The sequence below is a fragment of the Pleuronectes platessa genome, chromosome 8, assembly GCF_947347685.1.
Source record: "Pleuronectes platessa chromosome 8, fPlePla1.1, whole genome shotgun sequence".
Classification (NCBI taxonomy): Eukaryota; Metazoa; Chordata; class Actinopteri; order Pleuronectiformes; family Pleuronectidae; genus Pleuronectes; species Pleuronectes platessa.
The window spans coordinates 9116283-9143619 of record NC_070633.1 but is presented as its reverse complement, the minus strand read 5'-3'; the positions used below and the strand labels follow the sequence as shown (position 1 = coordinate 9143619).

Here is a 27337-nt window from a genome sequence, read left to right as displayed (position 1 = left end):
GATGGTGCAGAATTAGACACGTTTTAATGTTCTCTGCTCACTAATCAGTCAGTTCTCGGTGTTGATGTTCTGTTTTTTGTGAGAAAGGGGAAAAGATTATTTCCCTATAAAAGAACAGTGATGAAACCTCTGATGTGACATGGTGTTGAAGTCCTGTAAATGTTTGTGTTTCCTACTTTTTCAACTTTTTACACTGATTTCTGTGAGGATTGATTTTCTACTTCTTTCCTTTTAGATGTTTTTGATATTTTCTTGTGTTTTCTTGTGTTAGTTTAGCATCTTGAAGGTCTAAATTTGTGCTTGTAGTTCTTTTGTCATCATAAAACATTTTAATGACCGCAAGCTCTCTGGTTTGAGATGAAAGTTTTTGTTCAAATCTCATGTAAAATGTGTCTTTACTCTAATTATTATGTATAAAATAAAGGTTCTATAGTTATACTAGTGTCAGTTTATTTTACTTATTTACTCATTTCTGCACGTAAACAACCAAATCCCTCTCAACTGTAACACAGATTTTTTATTGTTCTGTATTTAACAGTATAAAAGTAAATCAATGAGACAGTATAGTTTCCACTGCTTTAGTTTCTACCTGAGCAGGAAGAGACACCAGCTGCATGTGCATCTCATTATGTTTGTCAGCTCCTATAAACTCATTTCACTTTGTTTTGTTGCTGTCTCATACTGTGGAGACAGTATTGTATGACTCACATTTCATATTAACAGAAAATTCCAAAAGCTGAAAGGTGCATTAAGGTGCAAGTGTTTTATCATTTTTGACTGGGACACGCTCATCTTTGCTGTAAACAGGTGAATTCAAGGTCACTATCTAAGATTTAGTAGGGATCTGTTGGCATAAATGGAATAAAATATCCATAATTATGTTGTCATTATTTGATAATCGCATAATAACATACAGTTGCTGCCTTCACGATAAAGGAAGTCATTCAATCCTTTGTTGATATAAAACAACGGTCAGTTTCTCTGTAATGACCTGTATCAAAGAGTGGAGGGAATGATGGAACTGTCTGTCGGGTCCACAGTAAGTGTTCTACTGTTCGCTCCTTAACGCTAGATACTACCACTCGTCAAAAGAAACATAAAAGTTATTTTTATTTGTCATTTTTTATTGGCAGGAAACCAACGGTGGTCACCAGCTTTGCATGTGATGAGCTGTGACAGAAACCTGGCAGGCTGCGGGACCAGCTGCTGTTTTCTGAGCATGAACAGAGGGAAGGAGAGGGGTGAGGGAGAGGAGGGAGAGGAGGGAGGAGGGGCTCTCATAGCTTCTTCTTTGTCTTCTGCTCTGGTTATAAACTGTTGCAGTGACATTTTTTAGATCTGAATTGAGTTATGTCCTTCATCCAAACACATTGATTGATACGTATGCAACATTGTTTTGGGATCAGTGTTGATTCTCTTGGATGCTGAGTAATAGGTTGTTGACCAGGTCTACATACAGCAAAGACGTATTTCAGATTCCATTATACCTTATATGCTCTTGAGGTGGTGTCTTTCATGCTAACGATACATTTACAGTATGTCCGGTCAACATCCGCACACGTTAGCCCTCTATATCTGACTATACGTCTGTCTGATATGACGCTATCTCTCATGTCAACTGTACAGATGCACTAACCAATAGATTTATTTAAACAAGAATGGCACTCAGTAGAGCAAATACCTCCAAATACTCATTATCAAAATCTCACTGTTTCACAAAGTTGAATAAAGTGAAAAAACATTCCTGGATCCTCCCTCTGATCTGGATCCAAAATGTAATGGTTTCTTCGATGACCCACATCCTTCCACCAAGTTTCATTGAAATCTGCTCAGTAGTTTTTGTGGAATCCTGATTACAAACAAACAACCAAACAAACAAACGAATGCAGGGGTGAAAACATAACCTCCTTGGTGGAGGTAACAATGCGTCTAATTACTACGTGTCATGTGAAATGGGCTGTTTGATGTAACAATAAACAACACTTTTCTTAACAATGTTACACAGTGCCGAAGGAAGATGCTAATTATCATCCAACACTCAGTCTTTCCTACACTGTTGTGCTTGTTATAGTCAACAGCTTGCATGTGCTTAAAGGGAAAGTTCTACTACAAATGAAAATGCCCACATTTTCTACTCATGGAGGGGTGGGTAAAGTGCTTGAGTCCACAGAACCCTTTTGGAGTCTCAGGGTAAACAGTGTTGCAGCCAAATCCATTACAATTGAAGAAACTGGGGAATGAATCTTCAAACTTAGAATAAACAACAGGAAAAAAAATCATAAACTGCCTCCATTCTGCTCCTGGGGTGTCATCCAAATGTCCAGAGGCCTCGACATCCAGATTCAAATGGAAATGGCGTTATTTACAACATGTTGATGTTTGAAAACAGACACACCCCTCCCTCCACTGCTCCTTCAGAAGCTCCACCCCCCATATTCATGCAGAATCTTCAAAAGTTGGAATTAACCACAAACATTGACCTTAGTGTAACACCCTCTGTACTACATGTTCAACGAGCAGAATCAGCAGCGACAGTGAGTGTTAGTCTTCCCTCCAGATCAGTCAGACACTCATGTACTGTTACTCTTTCACCAAACAGCTTCCCCATGTCCACACAGGGCTTCACCGTGTCGTTATTTGGTTATCTTCTCGTGGTTAGCTGAAGTCTGTGATGCTTCAGCACTGAGCACGTTGAGCGCTTCCGTGATTGGGGGTTTAACATCCTGTGAAATTGTGTTGTTAGCATTTCCAGTGGCGGACAGTAGTTGTTCTGAGACAGTGGTGTATCGTTGATAGTAGAAGGCCCGAGGAATGAACACATTATCTTGTTTGAGATGTGATGTTTTACTCAAAATCCCTCCGAGAAAGAGGATTAGCGTAATGTTAGCACATACTGTTTATGAGCGTTCAGAGATCTTCATCCTGTGCACGAGCGTCAATACCCTTCTTGCTGATTGGCCAGGACTGTGTACTTAAACCAGATTTCTCCTCAGCACACACATAGAGCATACAGCTAGTGAGGAGATATTAGCAGAGTTTGACAAAAAGTGTAATGAATTAATATCCCCTACTCCATCTTTAATACAGTCTCCTTGTTGCCAGTTTACGCAAGTTTCATAAGATACAACAACGAACAGGCTTTTGTTTAACAGGTTTAATTGTGTTTCTTCAAAACATTGCAATAGATAAGGACTAATAAATTAAACATCGGTTCAAAAAAATATCTTTATCAGCATATTGACTGTAACAACTTGAGCGGATGACAGAGAGTTCAAATTGGAATAATCTACAGTAACAACCATGGTTTGTTGTCAGCTTTGAAACAAATACAACCTGGCATCAACTTCTTAGTACACAATTTTTCAGTCAGTTTCCATCGGCCAATGTGGCAGAAAATCATCTGCAAACCAGAGCATTCAAAAATCTGCACCTTTATCAAAATATGAGTACAACTCCAGGGTCTGTTAGAGTTTGACTATGTGTTGAATTAATTAATTAATTGTCTCTTAAATCTTAGTGGAGAAGCATTTGACTGAGTCTTCGAGGCAGCATTAGTTTATGTAAGGAAGCCATTGAAGGTTGTGTACATATGTTCTATGCGGTTGTTTACAGTTATTGCTGTCTGTGTGTGGCTTATGTAATTGTCTAAATATTGCTTTAAGTGGTGAGCCTACTGAGTATTATCATCAAGAGTATAATCAGGATCACGACTCCACAGATCATTGTTCCACATCACTGAAACCCACCAGTGCAAATAGGCACCAGCAGATAAGACTAGGGTTTTATGGCTCTTCACATTCTGTGCGTAAATGATGTGACACACACACACACACACAAAAAAGAAATTCAATGACATGCTTTCCTTCTTCAATTCTTCATAATGACCGTCATCTAACTTGGTATATATTGAAGGTAGGCTATATTGCAAACTGCATTATCCTATCAGCCACCATGAGCGTGCACTTGCTCTAGATGGTTTTTTGCCCTGTAGCGTTCCAAAAACTGGGTTATGTGAGGTCGTGTTACACATTCAACCACTAAGATGCACGGGCTGCACGAGGAGGGAGCCCAGAGGACTGTTGGAAGAGATAATGGTGTCACATGGGACAAATACAGCATCAGACAAAAAGTGAGCAAAGAGTGGAAGTAATCTGTCCTTGCACAGTTCAGAAATTAAAAGGATGATTAGGATTATTTAACCCTCGCCCATCCATTCATTTTATGATTCCTGTTTAACACAGACAATCTCATCGGTCTTTCAATTCAGACATTAAATCAAATCTGAACCAGCCAGTTTGTTGATGATGAAGTGAACCATGTGATGGCATGTAGCTCCCTCTAGTGGTCTATCATCAAGATGTCCTTGCTTTCTGTACAGTGTGTGCGGGATAAAACAATCAACATGCAAATAATTCAGTTTTGAAATGATTCATCATCACCATAGTGTATCATCCATGTTTAAGAGTAAACAAGTGCCTACTTAGTAAGAGGAAAGTTAATGTTATTTTAAATAATTGTTTAGAAACAAGTCAGGGATTAGATCAGATTGTTGACACATATCCTACTCTCTGGGATGTGTCTGTAAATAGACTGTCATCATAAAAGTTGTTCAAAAAGGTCTGAAAGAAATACGATTCAAAATGAAAAACTGTAAAACTGGTAGAGTTTGATTTATATTGTTTGTAGAGAATCAAATTCACATTTCCACGTGTTTTTAGATAACTACTGTATTAACAGAAAGCAAAGGGTATCGTTTAAAGCATTAACAGAGAAATGGATTCCAAGATATTTAAAATGCTCTTTGGCCATGGAACATAAAATTAAAATTTTTAATTCACTGAGTTATGAGTGTGAGGAATTTATGTTTATTTTCTCAAAAATAAGGAGAGTCAGATTAAAAAACTAAAATAATATTCATATAATAAAGTCATTAAGTGAGAATTATTTAAAGCAAAACAAGCTTTTGAACAACTAATGAAAAAAACCTGAAATGCTCTTTCAAAGGACTGAATGGAAATTTTCAACCACATTTGGTCAATCTATACATTTATTTTAAAAAAATTGCTTGATTTTCATTTCACTGGTATAATTTGGCATAACAATATGCAAAAGTGTCCTGTGTCAGTGATCTACATTTAAGTATCTGTATCCTGCCCACTATGACTCCAACAGTTCTGCTAGTCACAAGCAGGATTATTATACAAGTAGCACTTGTACTCTTTGATTGGTGTTAAAGTGATAAGCACATCCTCTCAAAGCATTGTGCTCGGAATAAATGGGGGGAGTTGAGCCACTAGAGGGAGTGTTGCGCTGTGGTTTCCTTCACCACTGCTCCAATACACTGAATGTCCCATTTTACACAATCTGCACCGTCTAGTTGGTGAAAGAGCTTCTGAACCGGTTTGACAGCTGAGATGATGATGATGATGATTAATTGAGAGCTTGATCTCAGGAATCTGTTGAACTTTCCACAAACCTGCCCTGTGTCAGCTGTCAGAGCTGCAGCGGGCGTTCGCAGGCTCTTTAACTATCTGTGCGCCTGTCATCCAGAACAGCATGTTGGTGAGAGAAAAAAAAGAAAAAGTAAGAAACAGAAAAGCCCACAACCTGCTGTTGGCAGCTCCATCAATCATGCACACATTTAGAGCAGCATAAACACTGAACATCAATCTGTTGTTGACAGAGTCCTCATTAGTACATGGATGTTCTGTGTTTCTCTGATGAGATGTCTTTTGTACACTGTTGTGAGAGCCGGGGACAAGGGGGTAGAGTGAGGGACCAACAGGGAGCTAACTGCTAAATCAATTTCACACATGCCTGCGTTCAGGAGAGGGGAGCGGCGGCAGGCATCTTGATCTGTCCATCAGCTCGGGTGTTTCTCAACACAGTGGCAGCATCATAACTCCTGTTAGACCAGACGAACGACAGTGGCCAACAACCATGTCTCCATGGATGATACGGCTATTAGAGCGGGAAACTGGGCGCCTACTACATCACGAGGCCCCACACCCACCTTAGTCATATGACATCTTAGTCAGGTGTACAGTGGAGCTGAGCTCATCCACCAACCTTAACCTGTAACTCCTACAAACGCTCTCCAGTGAATAATGGAGAACAAAACGAGGCCAACAGGAAATGCATGCTATTCGTTGAGCATTATTTTTGTGATTCCGGTGTCAACATTGTAATCACAGATGCTTTAAGATCCTGATTAATGAGGAAATACTATAGACGGTAAAACGGATCCGCAATTTAGGCTAAAATATATTGGATATGAAAGCCTCCATCTTGAACACTTGGAGCCAGAGTCAAACATGAGACAAGAGGAAGAAATTTCAACAAGGAGATGAGACTGAAAGAGGTTATGGCTCCGACAAGCAACTAGACACATGCTGTAGTATCATGTTTCAACTTAATCGAACAATACAAATGTTAAAAAAACAAAGGGACTTTAAAACTAGCTGGTCTCTGTAGACTAGACCATCTCATTAATCCGTCACAGTCTACCTGGCCCATGTGGGCTGCGTCCTCCGAAGGATGCAGCTCCTGGATTGAAACACAACTGAAGAGTTTGTTGTTTTCAGAAACTCTCAACTCTGTGCTGCCCTCTTGTGGCTCCATTGTTTGCCAACGTAAAGGACGTATGGAATTATGTGTTCAGGGATGATTACATTGTTTGAAACAGACATATCTCTTTTCATATGTAAAGGCAGCATAAATGAGCCTTAAAGGGATAGTTCACTGAAAAATGAAAATTCCCTCATTATCTACTCAGGGGTGAAGTTTGTTACAGTAGAATCCAATACAATTCAAGTCAACCGTGACCTTTTCCTCAGACATAATTGCTTCCATACTACTCATGTGGTGTCCACAAGCCCCGACATTTGTATTCGACTCGAAAAATTATCATTTACACTGTGTTTTTGGCCTAGATGTCTTCTGATAACGTTCACCTATGCACAGGCTAACTTGAACACCGCACACACTCTGGCCCCAGAGAGCACACGCATTCGTATGCCTTCATTCGCTAGTTCAGCTACTTCCGGTCGTGGACTTTTAGGCCTAAAACTTGGTGTAAATGACCTTCTTTCTAGTTGAATATGAATGTCAGGGCTTGCGGACACTTGGATGATATCACCTCTATCAGTTACCGAACAGAGCAGTAAGAGGAGCCAGCAGAGAGGACAATTTAGAGACGACATGTTGTGTCCTATCTGGGTAATGACAACCTTCATATATTCAGAGATTGGATTATCAGTAGGGGGGAAACTTATCTCCAATATGGTCAGGTTTTCTGAACTAGTTTTGTATGAGTATTAAAACTGCATTGAATTAACCTAGTGGAAAAAAACTGAAATGTGACGGATGTATGTGATGCCACATGTTTTGTTGATACGGAGATTAAGCCAGATGAAGAGGATTTTATCGGATTTTATAGCAAGGTATATAGTGATCCTTTCAAGTCGAGAATTGGATGAGACGATTTAATTTCTTTAGAAAGTAGAAACCTTATTAGATTAGCTTAGCTTAGCATACACAATGGAAACGGAACAAAAGGTGCATTAGTTGTGTCCCAATTTCTAGTCCGCATCTTTTAGAGAATGAATGCATCATTTTGGTGAGACCAGGCTCTCTCATTTCGCAAGCGTCCTTCCAACCCCGAGCAACAAAAATCCTAACGGTTGGATCCTTCTCAGACCAACTCATCCTGCTCGTGATGAACTGGTTTTTGAAAATTGATAGTAATAGAAGATGATGAGACTAACTTTTTTGAAGAGTACACTTTTAAATGTGGTTTTTGGCTTCAACCCCTCCTAAAACACAACTGTTTCATTTCTTTCTGGCAGGCCTTCGTCGGCCACATTTTCTTCACGTTCCAAATCGGGACAGAGCTACCCCTGTGTGAAACCACTATTTATCCATTTATCCAAGTTTTTCAATGTTTCTATATGGATAAAACAAACAAAGTAACTTCAGCTTCTGCTCTGCTAACATGCTGCTTTCACTCAGCAGGCTGTAGATATTAGACTAGACGGGCTGGTTAGGTGAATGTTGTTAACTTTGGAAAGAGCCAGGCTAGCTGTTTCCACCTGTTCTGGTCATAATGCTAAGCTAAGCTAACAGACAGCTGACTGCAGACAAGATAGTGGCTTTTCTCATCTAAGTCTCAGCAGGAAAGGAAATCCTGATGTTGAAGTGTGTCCAAAACGTGATCTCTACAGAAAGAACAGGGCGGCTGCTCTCAGACATTTATTAGGACATGAGATCAGTGAGAGCTTACCGCTGCAGTTACTGAAGCAGTAAGTAGGAGGATGATAACGGAGGACATTTAGACTAAAAACATGGTCTACATGACGCTGTTTTTAGGCGAATTTGATTGTCAGTGCTTACGGACACTTGACTTTTTTACGTTTTGAAGAATCGGTCACCAGTTACTGCAATTGTATTGGATTTGGCTGCAACGCTGTTTACCCCTGACACTAGTAAAGTGTTAAGTGGACTCAAACACTTCACCCACCCCTCCCTCAGCATAGTGGTGAGTAGATAAATAGTGAATCTTAATTTTTGGGAGAACTAACCAGTTAATCTATTCCATTATTTTAACTCGAGCTGAATAACAGCAGCTTAATGAATGAAATCAGCAGGCTCCTCTGCTTAAGACTCCTAACATGATGATGCTCTTTCATATGCTCAACCTTGAAAATGTGTCTGGTGTGATCAAGCCGCAGTGCAGCTTTCATGATGACTCTGCATCATAGACCTTATGGAGGACTAGATGAGACTTTTCCAGAACATGAAAGGAAATGCTGGGAAATAATGTAAGATTTGTTTAAACTGAATGAATATAGAAACAACTAAAGCAGATTCTTTCTCAAATCTGATGGACTCATTTTAAGAAGGTTGATCACAGCAGATGTCTCCTGCAGAGCTTCCGTAGAACAGTTGAGCCCCAGTCTTTTATTTTACAAACCAGAATGTCCCTAAACACACATTCAGCTCACAGTTTATCTACTGACTGATGGTTTTACTCTCCGTTCCCTCTGTTTGTTCAGCCGATGGCTGTATTTAACCACTCACACAATCTCTGTCTACTATTTGGCTTTTCCATTATGGCAGGAAAGAAGCTTAAATCCTACTGTTACATGAATTAATAACTTGTCTTTACTACTTTCTGCCAGACCAATCCTAAACAACTCATCTTCAGTATTTCCAGATTAGGTAATCCATTTTATATAAAAAAGATGCTTTGCAAGTCGGTACTGTACAAGAGAGGCTTTTCATGGCTGATCGGGTCCAAAGCTCCACTCAGCCTAGACGACTTTAATTCTGACAGACACTCGTCTGTTTCATTTGACTTTGACCGTCATCTGGCCACGATTCAGGAATTAAGAGACTTCTAGTCTAAACAGAGAGTCCCTGGAAACCTTGAGTCCCTGTGTACTCTTTATGTCTAAAAAGAAAATGTAGCATCGTCTAGCCTGCTGGCAAAAAGCAACAAGTTAAAATAGTGACACTGTGGCACACAGCAATCATTAAATATAAATCCATTTATACTAATAAATGTGTATATTTACACAGCGCTGTTGCAGTTCACTTCAGGATAGTGGCACACACACACATCTTGCCAGGTGCAGGGTACAAAAATAGGAAAATGAAAAAAATCCATCCGTTGCTTTATCTTGACTGCAGGCCAAAAGGGATCATGAGGCAGTTGAGTCCAATGAAAACCTTTGCAGTCACACGTGGCATGGTGTAATATAAAGAGGACAGTAGCATATTCCGGTGTGCAGGTGCTCTCAATTGTGTGGAGTCAGATATTTCTAATTTGGTTTGCTTGCTCCCATGCTCGAGGACCTTCAGAAGAAAAATATAAATGTATTCAGAGTTCGTTCTCTAGGATATGGAAGAGCCTGGCGAGCACATTTTCTTTATCTGTTGGGCGAGAACAACAGTTTCCTCTAGTGTAATCCTTATACGCTTTCCATTTGGTAACAGAAACAACCTTCACTCCTGTTTCCAGAGCAAAGTTTAACCACCTTTATGCACCACTGTGTCCTTTGATAAGTAAACCACCCAGTAGACCATGTTAAACGCCCCAAATGACACCGGGAACAGGATCCGTGCGTACTTGTCAATTTTGCTGGTTCCACCCATACCAGCGGTGGTGGGCTGGGAGCACGGTGTCTGCTTCGGCTCCAGCTTGTTCCCCATCATCTGGATGCGCTCCAGCTTGGGGACCAGCAGATGCTGCAGTGACGTGGAGCTGGTGTTCTGTTTGCACGGGGTCCCCGCCATCACGTCTGGCGTGGAAGCAGCAGCCTGGGGCGTACTCTTCACCAGCTGGGCCGAGGAGGACGCCACGCTGAGCAGGCTCTCAGACTTGGGGCTGGAGCGGGAGAGGGTGGAGGAGCTGCCGTTGGCGCCACTGGCTAAAGGTCGCTGAGGTCTGGCTCTTCCCACTCCCGAAATGCTGGTGGTGGACTGGGCTCTCTGGTGACTGCACGCCTCTAGGTGGGCAATGTAATGCATCCTTTTTCTCAGGTTACCGTTGGTGTCAGGGTTTAGCTGCGACAAAGAAAGCAACAAATAATATACATTAGGAGAAACAAACCTAAAACACAAATTTTGATATCAATCAGAAAACTGTGATCACAAGTCCAGCTAACTGTCATACAACCTACAGCAGAAAGCTAACACTGCTTCATTTCCTAAACTAAGGGATAGCATATGATTAACTAATAACATTTGGTGGTTGAAAAAAGTTCTAGATAATAGTAGCTCTTCAGTAAATTCCATTAATACTTTATAATTCACTTCCTTGGAATGTAAAATTTCCTGAGTTGTGAAGTCATTTTTGGTGGCTTCGTGTGCTTTGGGATCGGAAGGTGGAAAAAAACATGACGGCTGTAAATGTGTGTAGAGTCCTTAAACAGACGTGAAAACTATTGCTAACATAAGCATGTTGTTAAAAAGTGGTGTTGGGCGCTTACATACATTTTATGCTTTGAAAAATAAATATCGCCCCATATCAGCATCCAGTTTCCAGTTTAAGATTAAGTTCAATTTGTATTTTATGGTGGTGGAATTAACATTGCTTAACATTGCTTCAGTTGGAAATTCATAATGAAGTGTAAGAGACTTTTCTATCATTTTAAAGGAAAAGAAAATCAAGGCTGTGTGTGTAAAACAAATCAATTAAACCCTGATACGTTTTTGATTGTATTTTTAAGCACGTCATGTTTAAATGCTGAAGTCATAAAAAAACCTTCTGTTGAATTTTTCATTCAAGAGATGTTCACATTCCTGCTGGAAGCACACAGGAGGCGCACTCAGGCAAAGTGTCTGTGTGTGTATGCATGTGTGTGTTTGTGGGTATGCGCGTGCGTGCGTGTGTGCGGGTGTGTGTATGCGTGTGTGTGTGAGTGTCTGTCTGTGTGTGTGTGTGTGTGTGCGTGTGTGTGTGTGTCTGTGTGTGAGTGTCTGTGTGTGTGTGTGTGTGTGTGTGTGCGTGTGTGTGTGCGTGAGGATTGCGTGGTTTCCTTCGCATCATGGAGGTATTTACAGGCTGAGGAGCAGGAACCCTCAGGGCACCGTGGCCCTCGTAGCCAACAGGACTTGCTCTCGAGGAAAAGTGTAGATTCATTTCCCCCCAGCGTCAGAGTCGTTCAGAAACCTATACAGATGTACCCGAGCTGTGTTGCCGTGGCAACCTACTAATCCACTGAAGTGCTGTTGTCACTATCCTGCGTTCAGGCATGATTACGCCACACTGGGATTTGGACTGGAGGGAGCAACTTAAAGTTGTTAAACTGACATATGCATTGCTGGGCTGTGTCAGCTTCAATAATCAGTTAACAGTATAAACCTAGTGTATGAGTTTATCCTTTAAGAAGAACTGAACATAGAAGAAACATACATTTGTCTCTCAACATCAGTCCTGTCTGTATATTACAGTGTTTGTACGCCACCATATAAACAGTCCAGCAGTGACACCAACTGTGATTTGCAACATCATTTCTCGAAACAGCTCTAAAATATCTTCATGGCATAGTCATAAACTCCGATTGACTCTGTGAGACAGCTTCCATGGTTACCATGGTCATTTTTGTCAACTGGGGATACAGAGATAGAAGATTATTTCTATTTATTCAAGTAGAATTTCAGACACCATCGCTGAGAAACACACCTTGTGGTTGGCCTCGAACCTCTGTGAAGCTTTTTTGAGATCCTGTTTGGGTTCACATTATTTCTGGTGTCTCTACACCCCATTAAATAAATTACATTTACAAAAGCTAACTTTGTCCAGGCTGGTTTGGGATAACCAGTAGGTAATATTGAATCAAGGGGCAAATTTTGACGTAATCAAATCAAATAAATGGCTGCATCCCTTGTTTTGAACTTTTGAGGTGACGGTGACAATCTCAGTTGCAACACAATAAATAAATTAGTGGAAAAGCTGAGAAAACCCCCAATGATCATATTATAGAGTCACCACTGGTTTATCAGATCCGACCACTTTACTGTGCGGAGTCAGATGAGCCAGTTTGTCAGTCAAATTACAAACAGTATATTGAGGATATATCAGATAAGGTTTGAAGAAAGAACCGACACAATTGAGTTCTATTGGTATTTGCACGTCTAAACTTTATCATCTCAGCTTTTATAAGCAGTAGCACAGCTGACTATCCTCAGGCAGCCCCACTCCCGGCTTTAGAGGTGTAGGCTGAAGGCCAGATACAGTAAGCACATAATAAGGGACATGCTGTGTAAGTGCTCCTTGAAGTAAAGTGCTATCAGGTTATTTGCCACAGCCACTTTGAGGGAAACAAAAATCACCTGCAGCACTTCCTCGGTGTCCTTGACCTTGACAGGCGTGGTTTGCGGAACCGGGGGACATTTGGCCGGCTTCTTTTTGGCCCGCTCAATCTGCGTTTGGGTGAAGTAGTTTACAGCAGCAAACTCAATTAGGGCAGAGAAGACGAAGGCAAAGCAGACAGCGATGAACCAGTCCATGGCGGTGGCGTAGGAGACCTTGGGAAGGGAGTGGCGAGCGCTGATGCTGAGGGTCGTCATGGTCAGGACAGTGGTGATGCCTTTAATTACAAAGACAAAAAGAGCAACGTCAGCCATATCAACCTGTTCCTACAAAGCTGGAAGTTCAGAAATTCTAGTTTCATTATCTCAAATTGTAATATTTCTCATAAAGTTATTTAAAAATAAGTCATTTTTTAAAAAGAGGCAGCTAAAAATAAAATCTGAATCACATTTTTTTCATGTCATTGCTAAAAGAATGGTGTTGCTGATCATTTGCACATTGTTTAATAACCCGTGGACATAACTCGGTTCTCATCAGCATATTTCATTAACTGAATGCAGAGGGATAATGATGAGCCAAATGTATTTGGCCCTCTGAAATGGCAGATGAAGAACTCATTGTATTTCCGCCTATTTTTTCTGTGTTTTGTACCTTATTTACACAAACGCTGACATAGAGCAACATTAGTATTCCTTTTGAGTTGTGTTCCTGGCTACCTAGGGACTGTATCATCCATAATACTACATTGTCATTTGAAACTTAAGTTTTAGCTTTCAAACTATATCAATCTCTGTCCACACGACAGAGCAAAGCACAGTTGATGTGTTATCAAATGAAAATGTAGTTGTATGGAAGAAGCCTAAGTCCAATACTTATTTGTCTTTTGTGCTTTGTTTTGGTCTCCTCCCACTCATTGTTAGAGGCAAGGTTGATAACAGCAACTAGAGTGAATCATAAACACTAATAACTTACAATATTTAAAACCAATTACATTGAGATGAAAAAAAAAAACTCAGGGAATTCTTCACTAGTAGCAGCATCTTCTTATTCATCCATGGTTAATGGTGAGTGTAGTTTTAAATAAGCCCAAAGGTGCATCAACTGACTGAAAAGGGGCATCTGGAGGATAAAGCTAAGGCTAACCAGGCTAACAAGTGTAAAGAGCGCTAGGTTTCATGATAGCACTGCTCCTCCTCTGCTTTTTCCTGCCTCTTTCACTGGGATTCAGGCCAATTTACTCAATAGGATTATTTTGGTGCAAAGAAAAGAGTCTATTCAACATAGATCTAAAGAATGTAGTGAAATTAGTAGATGGTCCATCTTTGGACTGAATGTAATGTTCCCCATTCACTTGTACGAGGACTACCACGACTAGAACCACAAAAATAAAACAAGACAAAGATGTGACCAGCACACAAGGTCATATTGTGACCAATAACAAAAGGTTAAGTATAAGCCAGTATCTCATCCTTCGTCCTTGCTGTTTTCAACCAATAGTAATTATGTAATTTGGAGAAAATCCCCTTTCCGTTGGAGATCTGGAACAATCTGTGCTGCAGAGTCCTTGCCCAACATAAATTCATCCCCTGTGCCCGGACGTGACCGCCATATAATTACCTGTCAATCACAACCAGTTGGATGACATTGATAGGTGAACTGTGGCTGGAGGCCACAGACTGAGGATATCAACCTCTTATACAAAGCTGTTCTCAACATAAGCAGAAACTCTCATGGTGGATAAGTGTAATGGAACTCTACATATTCCAATGCTTTTTTTTCATGTCTTTTCCTCTTCTCTTCTATTATCAGACAAGAACTGGATTTAGATTTGACGTCTGTCGGTTGAGTACTGAGCTGCATCCAGGAGGCTGGAGTTTCAGCTTAGCTTATAAGCTAAATGTGTGTTCACATTCACAGCAGTTTTTTTTAGATTTAGAAATTCATCAATAATTTTTTTTTTTGCATAGTTTAATATTTGAGAAAATACAAATATTCAGTCTTTTCAAGTTTTAGACAAGAAGATGTATACAAATCGTTTCTCTACATAAAGTACAAATGCTTAGCTGCGATTAGCTAAACAAATAATGAATATGTTAAGCACAGATTTTTTATTTATTTAGATAAAATAAAATAAACTAGAATTGACAATTGACACTTTTATGGATATAAGAAATCAAGTGGGATCTCTAGTTGATTCAGTGCAACCAAAGTAAAAGTTGTGTATTTTTTTTTTAAATCTCGGATTTGTGGAATATGGAAATGAAACAGCAGTAAATCGCTTCATCCTTTTTTTTTTTTTTTATGTAATAGAAATCCTGAATAAGATATTACATAAGCTGAGCAAAGGCAAGTCCAGACGTAACGTCATGACTTCAGCTCTTGTTGATGCTATTTTCTCGGAAAAGTCCCTTCGACAACATGACACGGTTTGACATCAATGTGCTCAGTTCATTTTTGCTAAATTAGGAAGCCTATCCTAACTATACCCTGAAGCAGGAACTGTCAGTTATACATACACTATATATGTGTGTGTTTGTGTGTATGTGTGTGTGAATTTCACAACTATAAACTATTCCATAAGCTCATGCAATCTCCATCTTGGGTGACTAAAGAAGACATTTCACTTTGCTGTACATCTGCACACTCATTCTATGCAAACTCTTGCAGTGAACCACAATCGCAACACAAGTCGGACTTATTTAAACCAATGACTTGATGATTTGAATTCCTCCTAAAAACGCCCCTCCACCTGAAGCCAAGAGGTTCCACCTGTAATCCTGCCTCCTGTTTGTCGTCCTGATAAACTTTAAACATGACACTGTGGTGGAATCTCTGAGACGAGAAGTCAAAACACTAAGTGCAGAAAAGAAATCCAAACATGGCTCGCCCTCCTCTCCCTCCTCCCACCCCCAACGTCACCCAGCACAGCCGCACACACACACACACACACACTTCCAAATGCAGCAGATAAGAGCAGAAATTATGTCGCCTCACAGGCTCCACTGAGATAACCATGGCGGGGGCAGGGCAGCTGGACTGTCGGACACACTGGACACTGCAGGAGAGCAGCGTTCATCCTCTACTGCTTCATTACACTGCACCGCACGGGCTCACACTTTTTGAACCCACACACCTGGTCACACAGGGGTTTTTCTGCACCCACTCTATACACAAACTGTGCAGTCAACAGAAAAGATACACACCGTGTCTAACGCACGCTGAAAGGAAACAGGTGACATTGCGGAAGGAAAACCATTAGAGCGATTGGTTGTTTCCTCACGATTAGTGATTCAGTACGTTGCCGGAGTTTGAATAAATGCCAACAACATGCCAATCACATTAAATTAGATTGTTCACAACATAGACGAACCCAAAACCCTAATACCAGCTTATAATTGATCTATGAAGCTTTAGTGTCTTCTCACAAAGAGATAAAATACATAAAACCCCCCAACACCATTAAATAAAGAAATGATGCTTATAACAACAAAGGTGTCCGTGGCATCACATACAGTCGACATGTCTGTTCTGGGACTCATTGTTCACCTCTAACACTGTTTTGTTTTTCTTTCTGTCTCATTGCTCTTGATGACGTTAATTTGCCTCCCGAAAAACCAGGCTCCACAAAACCATTTATTAGAACCGCTCCCAAGATCAGGTATCAGCATCATTATCTGTGAATGACTCTCCATCAACAAAAGTGGAAGAACGTGGTCAACAAAATGCTAAAAGGAGACGTCCCTAAATAATCAAACAACAAAGCAGAGCAACACTGGGTAAAGTTTTTTTTTCTTATTTTCTTCATATAAAGACACAAATCAATTTTAGGACAGAGAGCCGGCAGAACCAGAGGAGAGATAAAGCAGGTCACAGGCGTATGTGCATCTGTAAAAAATATGTATAATAGAGCATCTGTCGAAACGTGATGTTAAAATAAAAAAGGTGTTTGTTGATTTTAAATGTGAGTGAATGTAATGATGTTCAAAAGAAAAGTTACAGCTGTAACTCCCTTTAATGGTAATATATTATACGGATAGCATTCTAATAGAATTCAGTAACTGAGAAAAATGAATACCATCATTATGTGCAGTATTACTCTTATGATCATTACCACTTACTGCCACTGTAGTTTAGTGTTTGTTTACTGTCAGATGTAACTTCTTTTATTTAAGTTTTATATTTTAGCTTAAGCTTTTTTAAATATCCTACACTTTATATTTCTAATCATTTTCATTTAAAGTTTCTTGAATTATTACTCTATTGTTTTATTATACTCTACTCTATTGTAAATTATGTTTCTGTAATCTTGGAGTAAGCTGGCACAATATTTTTTTTTGCAGGATTAAAAACGCCTTTATTATCTTGTCTTATTAGATTGCATCGCTAATTATGCAGCTGAATATTGTAATGACCCAGGCCGGTCTATCAACTGAGCTCACAGACACCAAAGTGCTATTAACCAATCATCAAACTCCTGTGAACAGCTAACAGGCCGAGCCATGTGTCAAAGTAATGGAGCGTTGCTGTAATTAGTAACTATCCCCTACACTACTCATAATGGAAAAATCAGTGTGGCATTACAGTAATGGGTATTATTTACTGCCCAACAATGCTGCTAACTAGATTTGGTATTTTAATAAAAAAACTGATGATAATGATAAAGAGAGCGTGGCCTAGGGGATAGAGCGGGTGCTCTGCAACAAGAAGGTTGCCGGTTCGAATCCCACTCTATCCCATCTGCATGCCTAAGTGTCCTTGGCAAGACACTGAACCCCTAAATGGCACCTCATAAATGCTGAGTTTTCTAAAAATGTAAGTCGCTTTGGATAAAAGCGTCAGCTAAATGACATGTAATGTAATAATGAGGAAGAAACAATACTTTTGTCCAAGGCCTCTGTTTAAAAGGAATAACGATAACAGACATTTCAAAGGACAATCTTTCTGTTTCACTTTATACCAGAGCAACCTCACCGCTGCGCCTCTTTATAATTACTACTATTTATTATTATTCACTTACCCAATGTTCGGCTTTTAATCTGCTTAGTATTTATACATCATATCAAGTCAATTGTGCATACAGCCCCTTAACATTTATTTATTATTCTTTCCATGTAAAATTAACGATCTGTAAATACCTAACATGATTCTCCAGGTTTCTTGTTCATAACAACCTCATTATTCATGGTCGGGACATCTTTCCCCATCTTACCTGCATTTATATCTAAAAGCTTTCATTAGATTTAAACCAATTTCAGAGGTATACTTATAAAATCTGGAGAATATTTTATATAATCCGCCATATAAAACTATTTTTGTAGACCCACATTTCTTGCTTTGGGCCTCTTTTGTTTGGGAGAAGCTCAAAATGATTTTTTTCCACAGTTCACACCAGTTCTTAATCTAATAAAATTTGCATTCCATGATTTTTGAAATAAAAAACAGCTATTCTATTGAACGTAATCAGCGCACACTGTAGCATTGCTTTGTTGTGCAGCGTGGACACAGCGCTCTGTTCTGTTTGCATGGAGGCATCATGTAAGTAAACAGAGGAGGAGGAGGAGGAGCGGGGCTGTGCAGGATCACGATACGTACCGAAGACTGTGCGTGCCGGGACTGATTCTTTATTTATCCAGAAGGACACTTGGGAGAGGATTACTGTCATGATGCAGGGGATATACGTCTGAATCATGAAGTAGCCCATTTTACGTTTCAAGTGGAAGTACACCGTCATCACCACGTATTCACCTGGAGGATGAGGAGAAATGAATTAGTTGGATTAGTAACAAAGAGTTGAAAGTTTCAGTCTGACAGATTTCAGTGAAACACATCTTCAGACAGACGTCACTTCTCAATTTATTTCTTCATTTTTTTCATACTCGTCTACATTTTAGAACTCCCCCCACCCCCCCATCCATTTTCACCCAAAATGGACAGATGCCACCTGTTCCCACTCTCTTCTGCCAAAACCTTTTTTCGTATCCTCCAGTATTTATGTGAACTAGAAGGCCGTCTGGAATACGTCCACATGTGATGTTAACAGCGTTAGATGTCACGAGGCGGTCTGCTCCGAACCCCTCCAGTAACTCCTCTACCTCCTGAGCTGCATTTGTACAACTCCTGCAGGACTTGTTCCAAACCTGCCTGTTTGTCCTGTTTGCTTGACCTGTGGCTATGCTGGTTGCAGCTTTCTCTCTGAAACTGTCAAAGTGACCTGCAGTAATTGAGCCACATCAAGTAAAGACCTCTGCTCTGCTGCACCGCTGCTGCACAAAGAGATGTTCACCTGTTCATTCAGAGTCTGGTGAAGCTTATCCCATGTCAAAGCTCACCAAATTTAAAACTGCTCTTCCTTGGGCACCTTAACAATACATGTGACACTTGTGAAGCCAACAACCACATACAACAGACAGACAAAGATTTCCAGAATTAGCAGATTGATACTTTTCCCGTCGTCCAGTCAGATATCACGATGTAGAGGAGGCAAATACCAGGTTTGAAAGGATTTCATATTGTATGTTTGTGTGGCGTAATGTTTCATACACCAAGCTGTCAGGAAGATAAATTCTCTCCCCTCACTTCCCCCAGCCATATCCTCCAGTCTGACAGGAAGCTGAACCCCCCCCCCCCCCCCCCCACACCCAAAAAAACCCCACTCAGGACTCTGCAACAAACTGTCTCTTGTACTTTTTGTACTTTTTGTACTTTTTGCACTTTTATCACTTTAATCACTACGTTTACACTTTAGAGAACCTCATGCTGCTGTACTAAAAAATCTGTATTTTTTCTTAGTATTAGGAAATGTCTTGTGTTATCTGTTGTGCCTGTGCACTTTATATGTTTCACTGTGGGAGAGTTGGAAACGTCGCATCGATCCCTTGAACATTTTAAGAAATTGACAATAAAGCTACTTTATCTTTATCTTATCTTTAAACAACTAATCTCATCATATCATTTTTGCAGCCATTTCACTTTGAAGCATTTCTCAGCTTATATCTCAAAATGGTGACAGGACGAGCAAGTCTCACCGGTGATGGATTTGATGGTTTCACTGGAGACCGTCTGTCCGATGAGATCATACTGAACGAGGCTGGAGGACTCGGGGGGCACCTCCACCGAATGCTGAGGCCCTTTGGTCCAAGTATAGATCATCTCCGTTTTGGGATAGGCATCTGTGGGCAGACAGCAAAGACACACCAGTGTGAGTCATTTACAGTCATAATGTGAACCTGCGTATGTTGTTGCATAAGTGTGTGCATGCATGTACTGTCTGGTGTTGTCAGTCAGTCCATTCACATACGTATATACGCTTTATAAGGGTTCATGGAAAACACCTTGTGCCTCTTACCACTGTTTCCCTTTTCAAGTTTTTCAGTTCACATGTTGTTATCTCCATCAGGGAGGTATCGTCCGTAACTATCTTCAGTTATTTAGTATTGAGGTGGAATGTGACCTTAAAAAGAACCCATTCAATTTTGGTTTGGATCCAGATCAAGGAGGGAATCCAGGATTTTGAGACAGGTAAGTTCTCCACTTTTCACCCAATCTCAGAATAATTCATGGATCTTGATGAAAAAATCAGGAATGTTTAGAGGATTGATATTTATGAGTGTGTGTAGTTTGGTGAAGATCTAAATAAAAATCTGGTTCTGGTGACTTCGCTTTGGTTTCATCGAGGGACTGTGGGGCCTTGACGGTACAAACTCTACTGGGTGAAATTCTAAACGCTTGTATCCGTGAAATATTTAACTTTCTGCCCTTTATTTAAATAAAATATGAGTCATATTCTTAAAAAATTTGATTTAAGCACTAACTAACTCTAACAATGCTGTTATCCTATAAGAAAGACTCATGACGAGTCAACTTGAAGAAGCCCACCCACTGTGGGACTAATAAAGCCAAGGATTATCTTATGACATACAACAAGCAGCTACAATCACAATCACAATTCAAATTGGGTCACATGACTATTTGTATCTAAAAGGTGTGACTCAGGTGTAACAAACTGTTGGGAAGTTATCACCCGACAGCTCCTCCTCTTCAAGGAGCGCTCCATTGTCTTTTAGCTCAAAGATTGTTGCAGCTTAATTTTGATCAAGTAAGGTTATGAACCAAAATGCTGACTGTGATATTTAAGTTGGAGTATTAATCCAAATTATTCCTGCTCATTGTTTCTCAAAGAATTGTGTTCCTGGCAGTTGAAAGAGCTTCGAACGCAACATCGCAGGATAATAGAAATCTCTAAGTAATTTTTATGGCTATCACCCCTTTAAGGCAGGTTGACCCATCACCTCCATTCAAACACAGGGAAACTCTGCAGTAATGAATTTACTATTCTGCAAAGAAAATAACATTACAGTGCAGGTTCCTCCAGACTCTACAGTAGTTGACTGCCAAGGAGGTTTTTTCATCACATAACGCTGACCTGGCACTGACGGCTTTATATCTTATATTTGCTGATTTAAAAAAAGACAACCTCCAATCCACTCTTCCTAATCCCATTCTTGTTTAGCTCCAAATCGATGCAATATGATGGAGCTAGAGTTCATTGTGGAATTTTCCAACTCATCATTATGTTGATAGGATAGTTATGGTACACATTATATTTTGGGGTTATTTCTGATTTAATTATATATTTCAGAAGGAATAATTGCACAGCCTTTTTGTGCATATGCTAAATTAAGTATACTTTGAAGTACATCATTGTGTCATTGTCATTTAGAATGAATTAGTGTTTCATTTATATATTTTCATGTGTAGCCATTAAGTTACTGCTGCATTTCCCTTGTCAGGGAATTAATTGATTCCTACCTGCCATTGTTTTATGTAGGACAGGGTGTTACATGGTGGAGTAGCCTCATTCAAGAGACGCTTGAGAGGCCTGTGTGAGTTATATACTGTTTTGCTGGTGTGTTGGTGTTCATTAAATGGAGACAGGATTATATTAAAACCCTATGTTTTAAAGAGAAGTTGAAGCTCACAGCCCAGAAGGATTGATGCACACTACCAACCCAGAAAAGAGAGTTATAGTACTTTGCTGTTCTGGTTGGCCTGACCAGTCTGTGGGCCCACAACAAAATGCCAGTCGTCTCAGCCTACCACTCCCTATGGGACTCCACTTCGGCTTGATACCAACTGTTCTGCCAAAATGAAATGACTGTGGTGTGTCATGGAGTGGAAAGCAATGCCTTTGCAGTCTAGAGTCCAGATGGAGAAACAGAGAAGGAGACGAAGAGACAGACAGAGAGAGAGAGAGAGAGAGAGAGAAGAAGAAAAAGAAGAGTGATGGAGTTGGGAAAACTGAAGGCAGGGCAGACTGAGAGAAAATTAGCAGGCACACACATGTGCATGCACACACACAGACATACACACAAACACCAGCTATGGGAAATAGCTGCATAGGTCTGTGCTATCCTGAGGCAGAGGAAGGGATTCTGACCTTTCCCTCGCTTCAGGCCACATCAGATCCATGTTCTCTTCCTCCTGACTGGAGGCTAAAGCTGCAGCAGAGCAGGATGGTGAAAGGAGGAGTGTGAGGAGGGGGAGAAGGATGACAATAACTGAGAGATGTGAATTTGTCCTCTGCAATGTCCCTGACGGAAGATTGGGCGGCTGTGAAGGCGAAGTCGTTGTCTTTTCCCTCCCTCTCCCCTGCAGATGTAATCTTTAAATCGCTGCTCGACTCTGATAAGACAGAGCTACATTATGTGAGAGACTCCTTTATTTGAGATAAGTCATTTCTGCTGACCAGTAAGCCCTCTCTAAACACTGGTGCTGAGTGAGGGCTTCATTGTTCACAATGAAGAATGAAATACTTCATTATTTAGTATTAGCATTCCGTTGATTTGTGTCTGATGAAGTGTTCAGTTCTTTAGCTGATCCTGTTTTACAGAATCCAGTTCAGCTCCAAGCAGAGGACAGCCATGTGGCTGAGCTTTAATAGTTACATTTTTACTTTTATAATGTCATGACCAATATTTGGTTTGTGAGAGACTTTTTTCCTTACTATTTTAGAGCGTGTTCTTTCAGTTTGACAGCAGGATGTTGATTTCACGGATTCGAATGGTTGGGAAAGTTTGACAGATTTGTTTAACAGAAACAAACATTCAAGAGCAGAGAAGAAATCTGTGAACAAACTTTTCACACAGAGGCAGCATGAGCACGGGGAGAAGAGCTGAAGCTGGAGGGCAGAAAATCGAAGCACAAGCAGCGTATATTAAGTGTCAGCGCAGGGTTTTAAAAGAGTTTTACAATATCTGAATGTGAAATCAGTAAATCAACCTCTCCAACTGACAAACACCAGAGAGGGGTAAAGATTATAAGACACTTGCTCACCTTCCGACATTTATAAATAAAAAACTTGTATTTTTCAAACGCATATCAAGAAACCTTTGCAGCTACAACAGACTTGAACAAATGGTATTGGCTTCTAGATGTTTTGGGATATATTTTATATAAGTAATTTATATATATAGTTTGAGATTGATTTGATCATTTCCATTTTATCATTGGTCCTACTCACCAAAATGTGTCACTAAATGGATAACAGCTTTAGCCTAAAATTAACTTTTGAAAACAAAACCATTCGAATCCTGGTGAACTTACACAAAGTGGAGACTTGGCTGACACGTAGAGAACAGTAGAGAAATGAAAACTCCTCCAACAAGCCGTGGTTTCTCCTCTACAACACTTTGTATCGGCCTTTGCTCGTTGGCTGGTAGGAATTTTGTAATCTGATGAGTTCTTCCTTGATTAACCGAATAATGCACTCGTTCTGCATTACGTAAGTGGTGAGGAAGACTCGATGCTGTTTGTTTGTTGGAAACACTGACTGTAGTGTATTTGAAAAGTACACTCACACACACACACACACACGCACACACACACACACACACACACACACACACACACACACACACACACACACACACTGTAACCAAAGCTTAAAACTTGACTTCATCTTACACTTTTATGATTTACACTATGATGACTTGCTTTCTGTCCCCATAAGAAAGCCAAGTCCCTATAATGTGTAAATTAATAATACCCGGACATCACACACACACACACACACAAACACACACACATACACAAACTTACAACTTCCAAACTTGAGCGGGCATGCGTGTCCATCCATGGGGAAGTCTACGAGCTTCATGGGACACTCGGCATTGATCGTCAACCTGTTTAAGAAACAACATCAAACACACAAACACACACACACACACATTCGTCAATGGTTTCTGTGAGACAGGTATTTACCGTCCAATCAACACTGTTTCATGTGGGTTTCACTTCATACCACTTCTGATGAAAATGAAACTTGTGATGACATTTCATAGAGAACTAAACAGTTAGTATGCACTATTGATACTTTAAAGGTTAGTGTTTTTACTTTTTCCAGACCATTTTCACTAACAAGACAATGGAACAGTTAATTGAGTGCTTTAATTGGATTCAAGGTTTAGTTTAACTTCCTCTGCACTGCACTGCCTCCACACTGTTTACACAGCCAGCCTGGCTCGGATTTCATAGGAAATCTGCTTGGCTGCTTTAAATTAAACACAGTTTGTATTTCTCCTCTCATATTCTTTTAATGAGCACAAACAATTAAATGTAGAACACAAGTTTGTTAAGAGTCCATTTTTCCATCAGGAATTAGCATATTGTGTTCAAAAAGAAGAAAATAGACACATATCTTCTGGCCCAAATTATGTGATCATGGTCAGGCTAGGAATTGGGCTTTGAATATCACCTATCAATGGATCGAGTAATGTGAGTAAGGTGGTGGAGTTGGTATTCTTCAGTACCTCATGGTGTAGAGGATGGTGCCATTCTTCATGATGCGGAAGAGCTTGTTGGGAGCCGTCATGTTGTGAGCAACTGACCTCTTGCCGTTCCTGAAGAACGTGTCTGGTGTCCACACATTGTTCACCATCAGGTTGTTGAGCCTTAAAATCTCAATCGGGCCCTCATACCTCAACCTCCGGTCGACCCACGTCTGGCGGAAGAACACGTCCATTGTATACTCCTAAACAAGGGGGATCGACCAAACCAAGAAAAAAGCATTTAAGGTAAGTAGGTTGGTGTAGTGATACTGGTTTATCAGTAAACCAGTATGACTATAAATTGGCATTCATCTTGAAGAAGGTCTACTTAGAAAAATGAATGATTTTCCACTGAAATAGACAATGGAAAGTGTTTACTTCCCCAGCAATGGCATGAAAGTCCCCATCATCAAGTTTGGCTGATCTCTATCATCTCCAATAAACACATTTAGGTGCAGGTAAGTATAATGACAACTTTAAACATGAAAATAGGACAAGGTGGTAGTCTGATGATAAGTTGCCTGCCACCAACAGATATGAGAGATCACCAGCAGATGATAGAAACATGTCATCAGCTGTGGTTCAGCTTTTTAATCACAAGACACCCTCTGCTATGGCACCAGGCTGATCAGACCTGGATGTGTGTCCCAACAACTTGGGCCCAGTTGGGGTCTTTACTCCTGATACCAACACATAAATGGACATATGTTTAGTAACATTAAGAGTGTGATTATACTTACCATTTCAACATCTGACACAGGCCCAAAACTTGTCACATAAATATCTGTCTTGACTTCAGTCACAGGACCTAGTGAATAAAAAAGTTAAAATGACAACAAGTGCCGCATTTAATAGCTGTTTCCTGTTTTAAAGCCTTTTACGGGCCACAGTCCAGACATAGAAATAAACCATTTCTTTGTTCACACTTGAGAATAAACAGTTTATAGGCCTACAACCCATCAGGGTCAAACCCAAAAGACATGCAATAGCTTATCTCATCCACAGACGTATATAGTGCCTCTGCAAAATGGAAGTAGAATAAATGCTTAAAAGATGTAAATACATAATCCTGTTTGATTTTCTTTTTTCCTCCCTCTCATTTAATGAATGTCGAGGCAGACATGCAGGGATAAGCAGGGCTACAGTCAGTGAGCCTGGTTATATGTGCACATTTCTGTTAACAGGCTGCTTTGCCTAGTCAAAGCAGCGGCTGTTAGAATAATGCTGCTGTTGCTACTTAACGTGTCATGGCTGCAGACATGATGTAAGAAATCCAAATCCGCACTTTTAGCACTTGAACTGTGCATTAAGCATTTGTCCCGCAACATAACATATACTGTACACATGGTTATATAATTGCATTCATTTAAAACGTGCGAGCTTAGAGGCCCCCCTCTCTCCAGAAGGCAAAAACTGCCTGTCTTACAGCCTGCAGGATCAAGTCTGAAACATGGTTTAACGTCGGCTTTAACTTGACCACAAAGAGAAATGTTACATGGTGCATGATGCAAGTCACTCACACACAGTGAGGTGAAGATACACCATGAATATCTTATTAAACTGTTACTGTAACTCAATTTGATTCATATGGCTCCAAATAAAAAAATTATCTCAAGGTGCTTCACATAGAAACATTATTATAGAGGAACCCAAATGCTCAAACATGTGGGCGACTGTGGAGAGAAGAAAAATGTATTTAACTTGAATAAACCTGAGTGAACCAATGTGCATCGACCGGTTGGAAATGGGGCATAGAGGAGAGTTTTTTTTTTTTTTTTACTATTTTATTATTATTATAACTGTCAATAGTTAAAGGGAGATTGTTTTGATCACAACAGGAGGTCTAAAGAGAGTAAAGTCGTTTTAACTTCATACAGCACTAAGGTGAAAATGAAGTTGTGTTCTTGTTTAGGGCTGCCATATTATATGTAACGTTTTTAACATAAAATGGCATAAACGAGATCATTATTAAGTTCTGGGTGTTTTACTTATACTTTTAGTTTTTCATACCTCCAAACCCAGGTCGAAGCCTGTTGTCGTATCCGTCCAGAAGTCGGTCTAAAATGCGCGTAAAATTCTCCGGATAGATCCTTTCATCCTTCTTGGTCTGACCAGAGCCTTTCTTTACACTAGATTAAAAAAAAAAGGAACAACTATTCAGGATACCAGAACAAGAAAAAGGTGCTCAAACGGAAAAGGAGAAAAGCAAGTGAATCCGTCCGAGCAGGAGGTTTCAGCACCACGGACAGAGACACTGCGCGCGGGGGCACTCACCAAGTCGCCAAACAGAAAAAGTAGAAGAGGGTCCGAATAAAAGCGGGACGCGTCGCTGCTGTCACCATCTCCTTCTTCTTGGCAGACACCATGTTTGCATGCCATACTTCAAGCCTCTTCACATCTCACCGCGCCAGCTGCCTGCATGTGTCCCGGGGAGAAGAGGGAGTCAGGCGGCAGCACCAGCGAGGGCAGAGCGGCGCACAGCGGAGGGAAGTTGTGAGGCTCGCTCCTGCTCCCGCAGTCCCTCCGCCAGAGGCACGACGCACGCACAAACACACAGACACACTCATGCACGCGTGCACACAATCACCTTCCCCCAGCCCCCGGTCACCTCTCGTCCAGATACGAGATGCGGCTGGTGGTGGTGGAGGTGGTGGAGGTGGTGGAGGAGTTATCCAGAGAAAGAAACATTTCTTCC

The 27337-nt window shown here is 40.4% G+C and overlaps 1 protein-coding gene across 1 annotated transcript; it reads right to left on the bottom strand.

Moving 5' to 3' along the window:
- Positions 1 to 10029: 10029 nt before the first annotated feature.
- gabra4 (gamma-aminobutyric acid type A receptor subunit alpha4) lies at positions 10030 to 27008 on the bottom strand. The gene is made up of 9 exons (XM_053428918.1): positions 26917 to 27008; positions 26653 to 26771; positions 25383 to 25450; positions 24625 to 24845; positions 23915 to 23997; positions 19843 to 19986; positions 18410 to 18562; positions 12838 to 13094; positions 10030 to 10566 (listed from the first exon to the last, which is right to left on the bottom strand). Exons 1-9 carry the CDS (start codon positions 27006 to 27008, stop codon positions 10030 to 10032), a joined length of 1674 nt encoding a protein of 557 aa, XP_053284893.1.
- Positions 27009 to 27337: the final 329 nt, after the last annotated feature.

Excerpts from the sequence above, each read along its gene's own strand:
- gabra4 (XM_053428918.1), bottom strand. The coding sequence starts at position 27,008 with ATGGTGTCTGCCAAGAAGAAGGAGATGGTGACAGCAGCGACGCGTCCC. Across the intron at positions 26,772-26,916 it reads TTTTTCTGTTTGGCGACTTG|TGTAAAGAAAGGCTCTGGTC; the intron begins GTGAGTGCCCCC and ends TTTTTAATCTAG. Across the intron at positions 18,563-19,842 it reads AACCATCAAATCCATCACCG|GTGAATACGTGGTGATGACG; the intron begins GTGAGACTTGCT and ends CTCATCCTCCAG.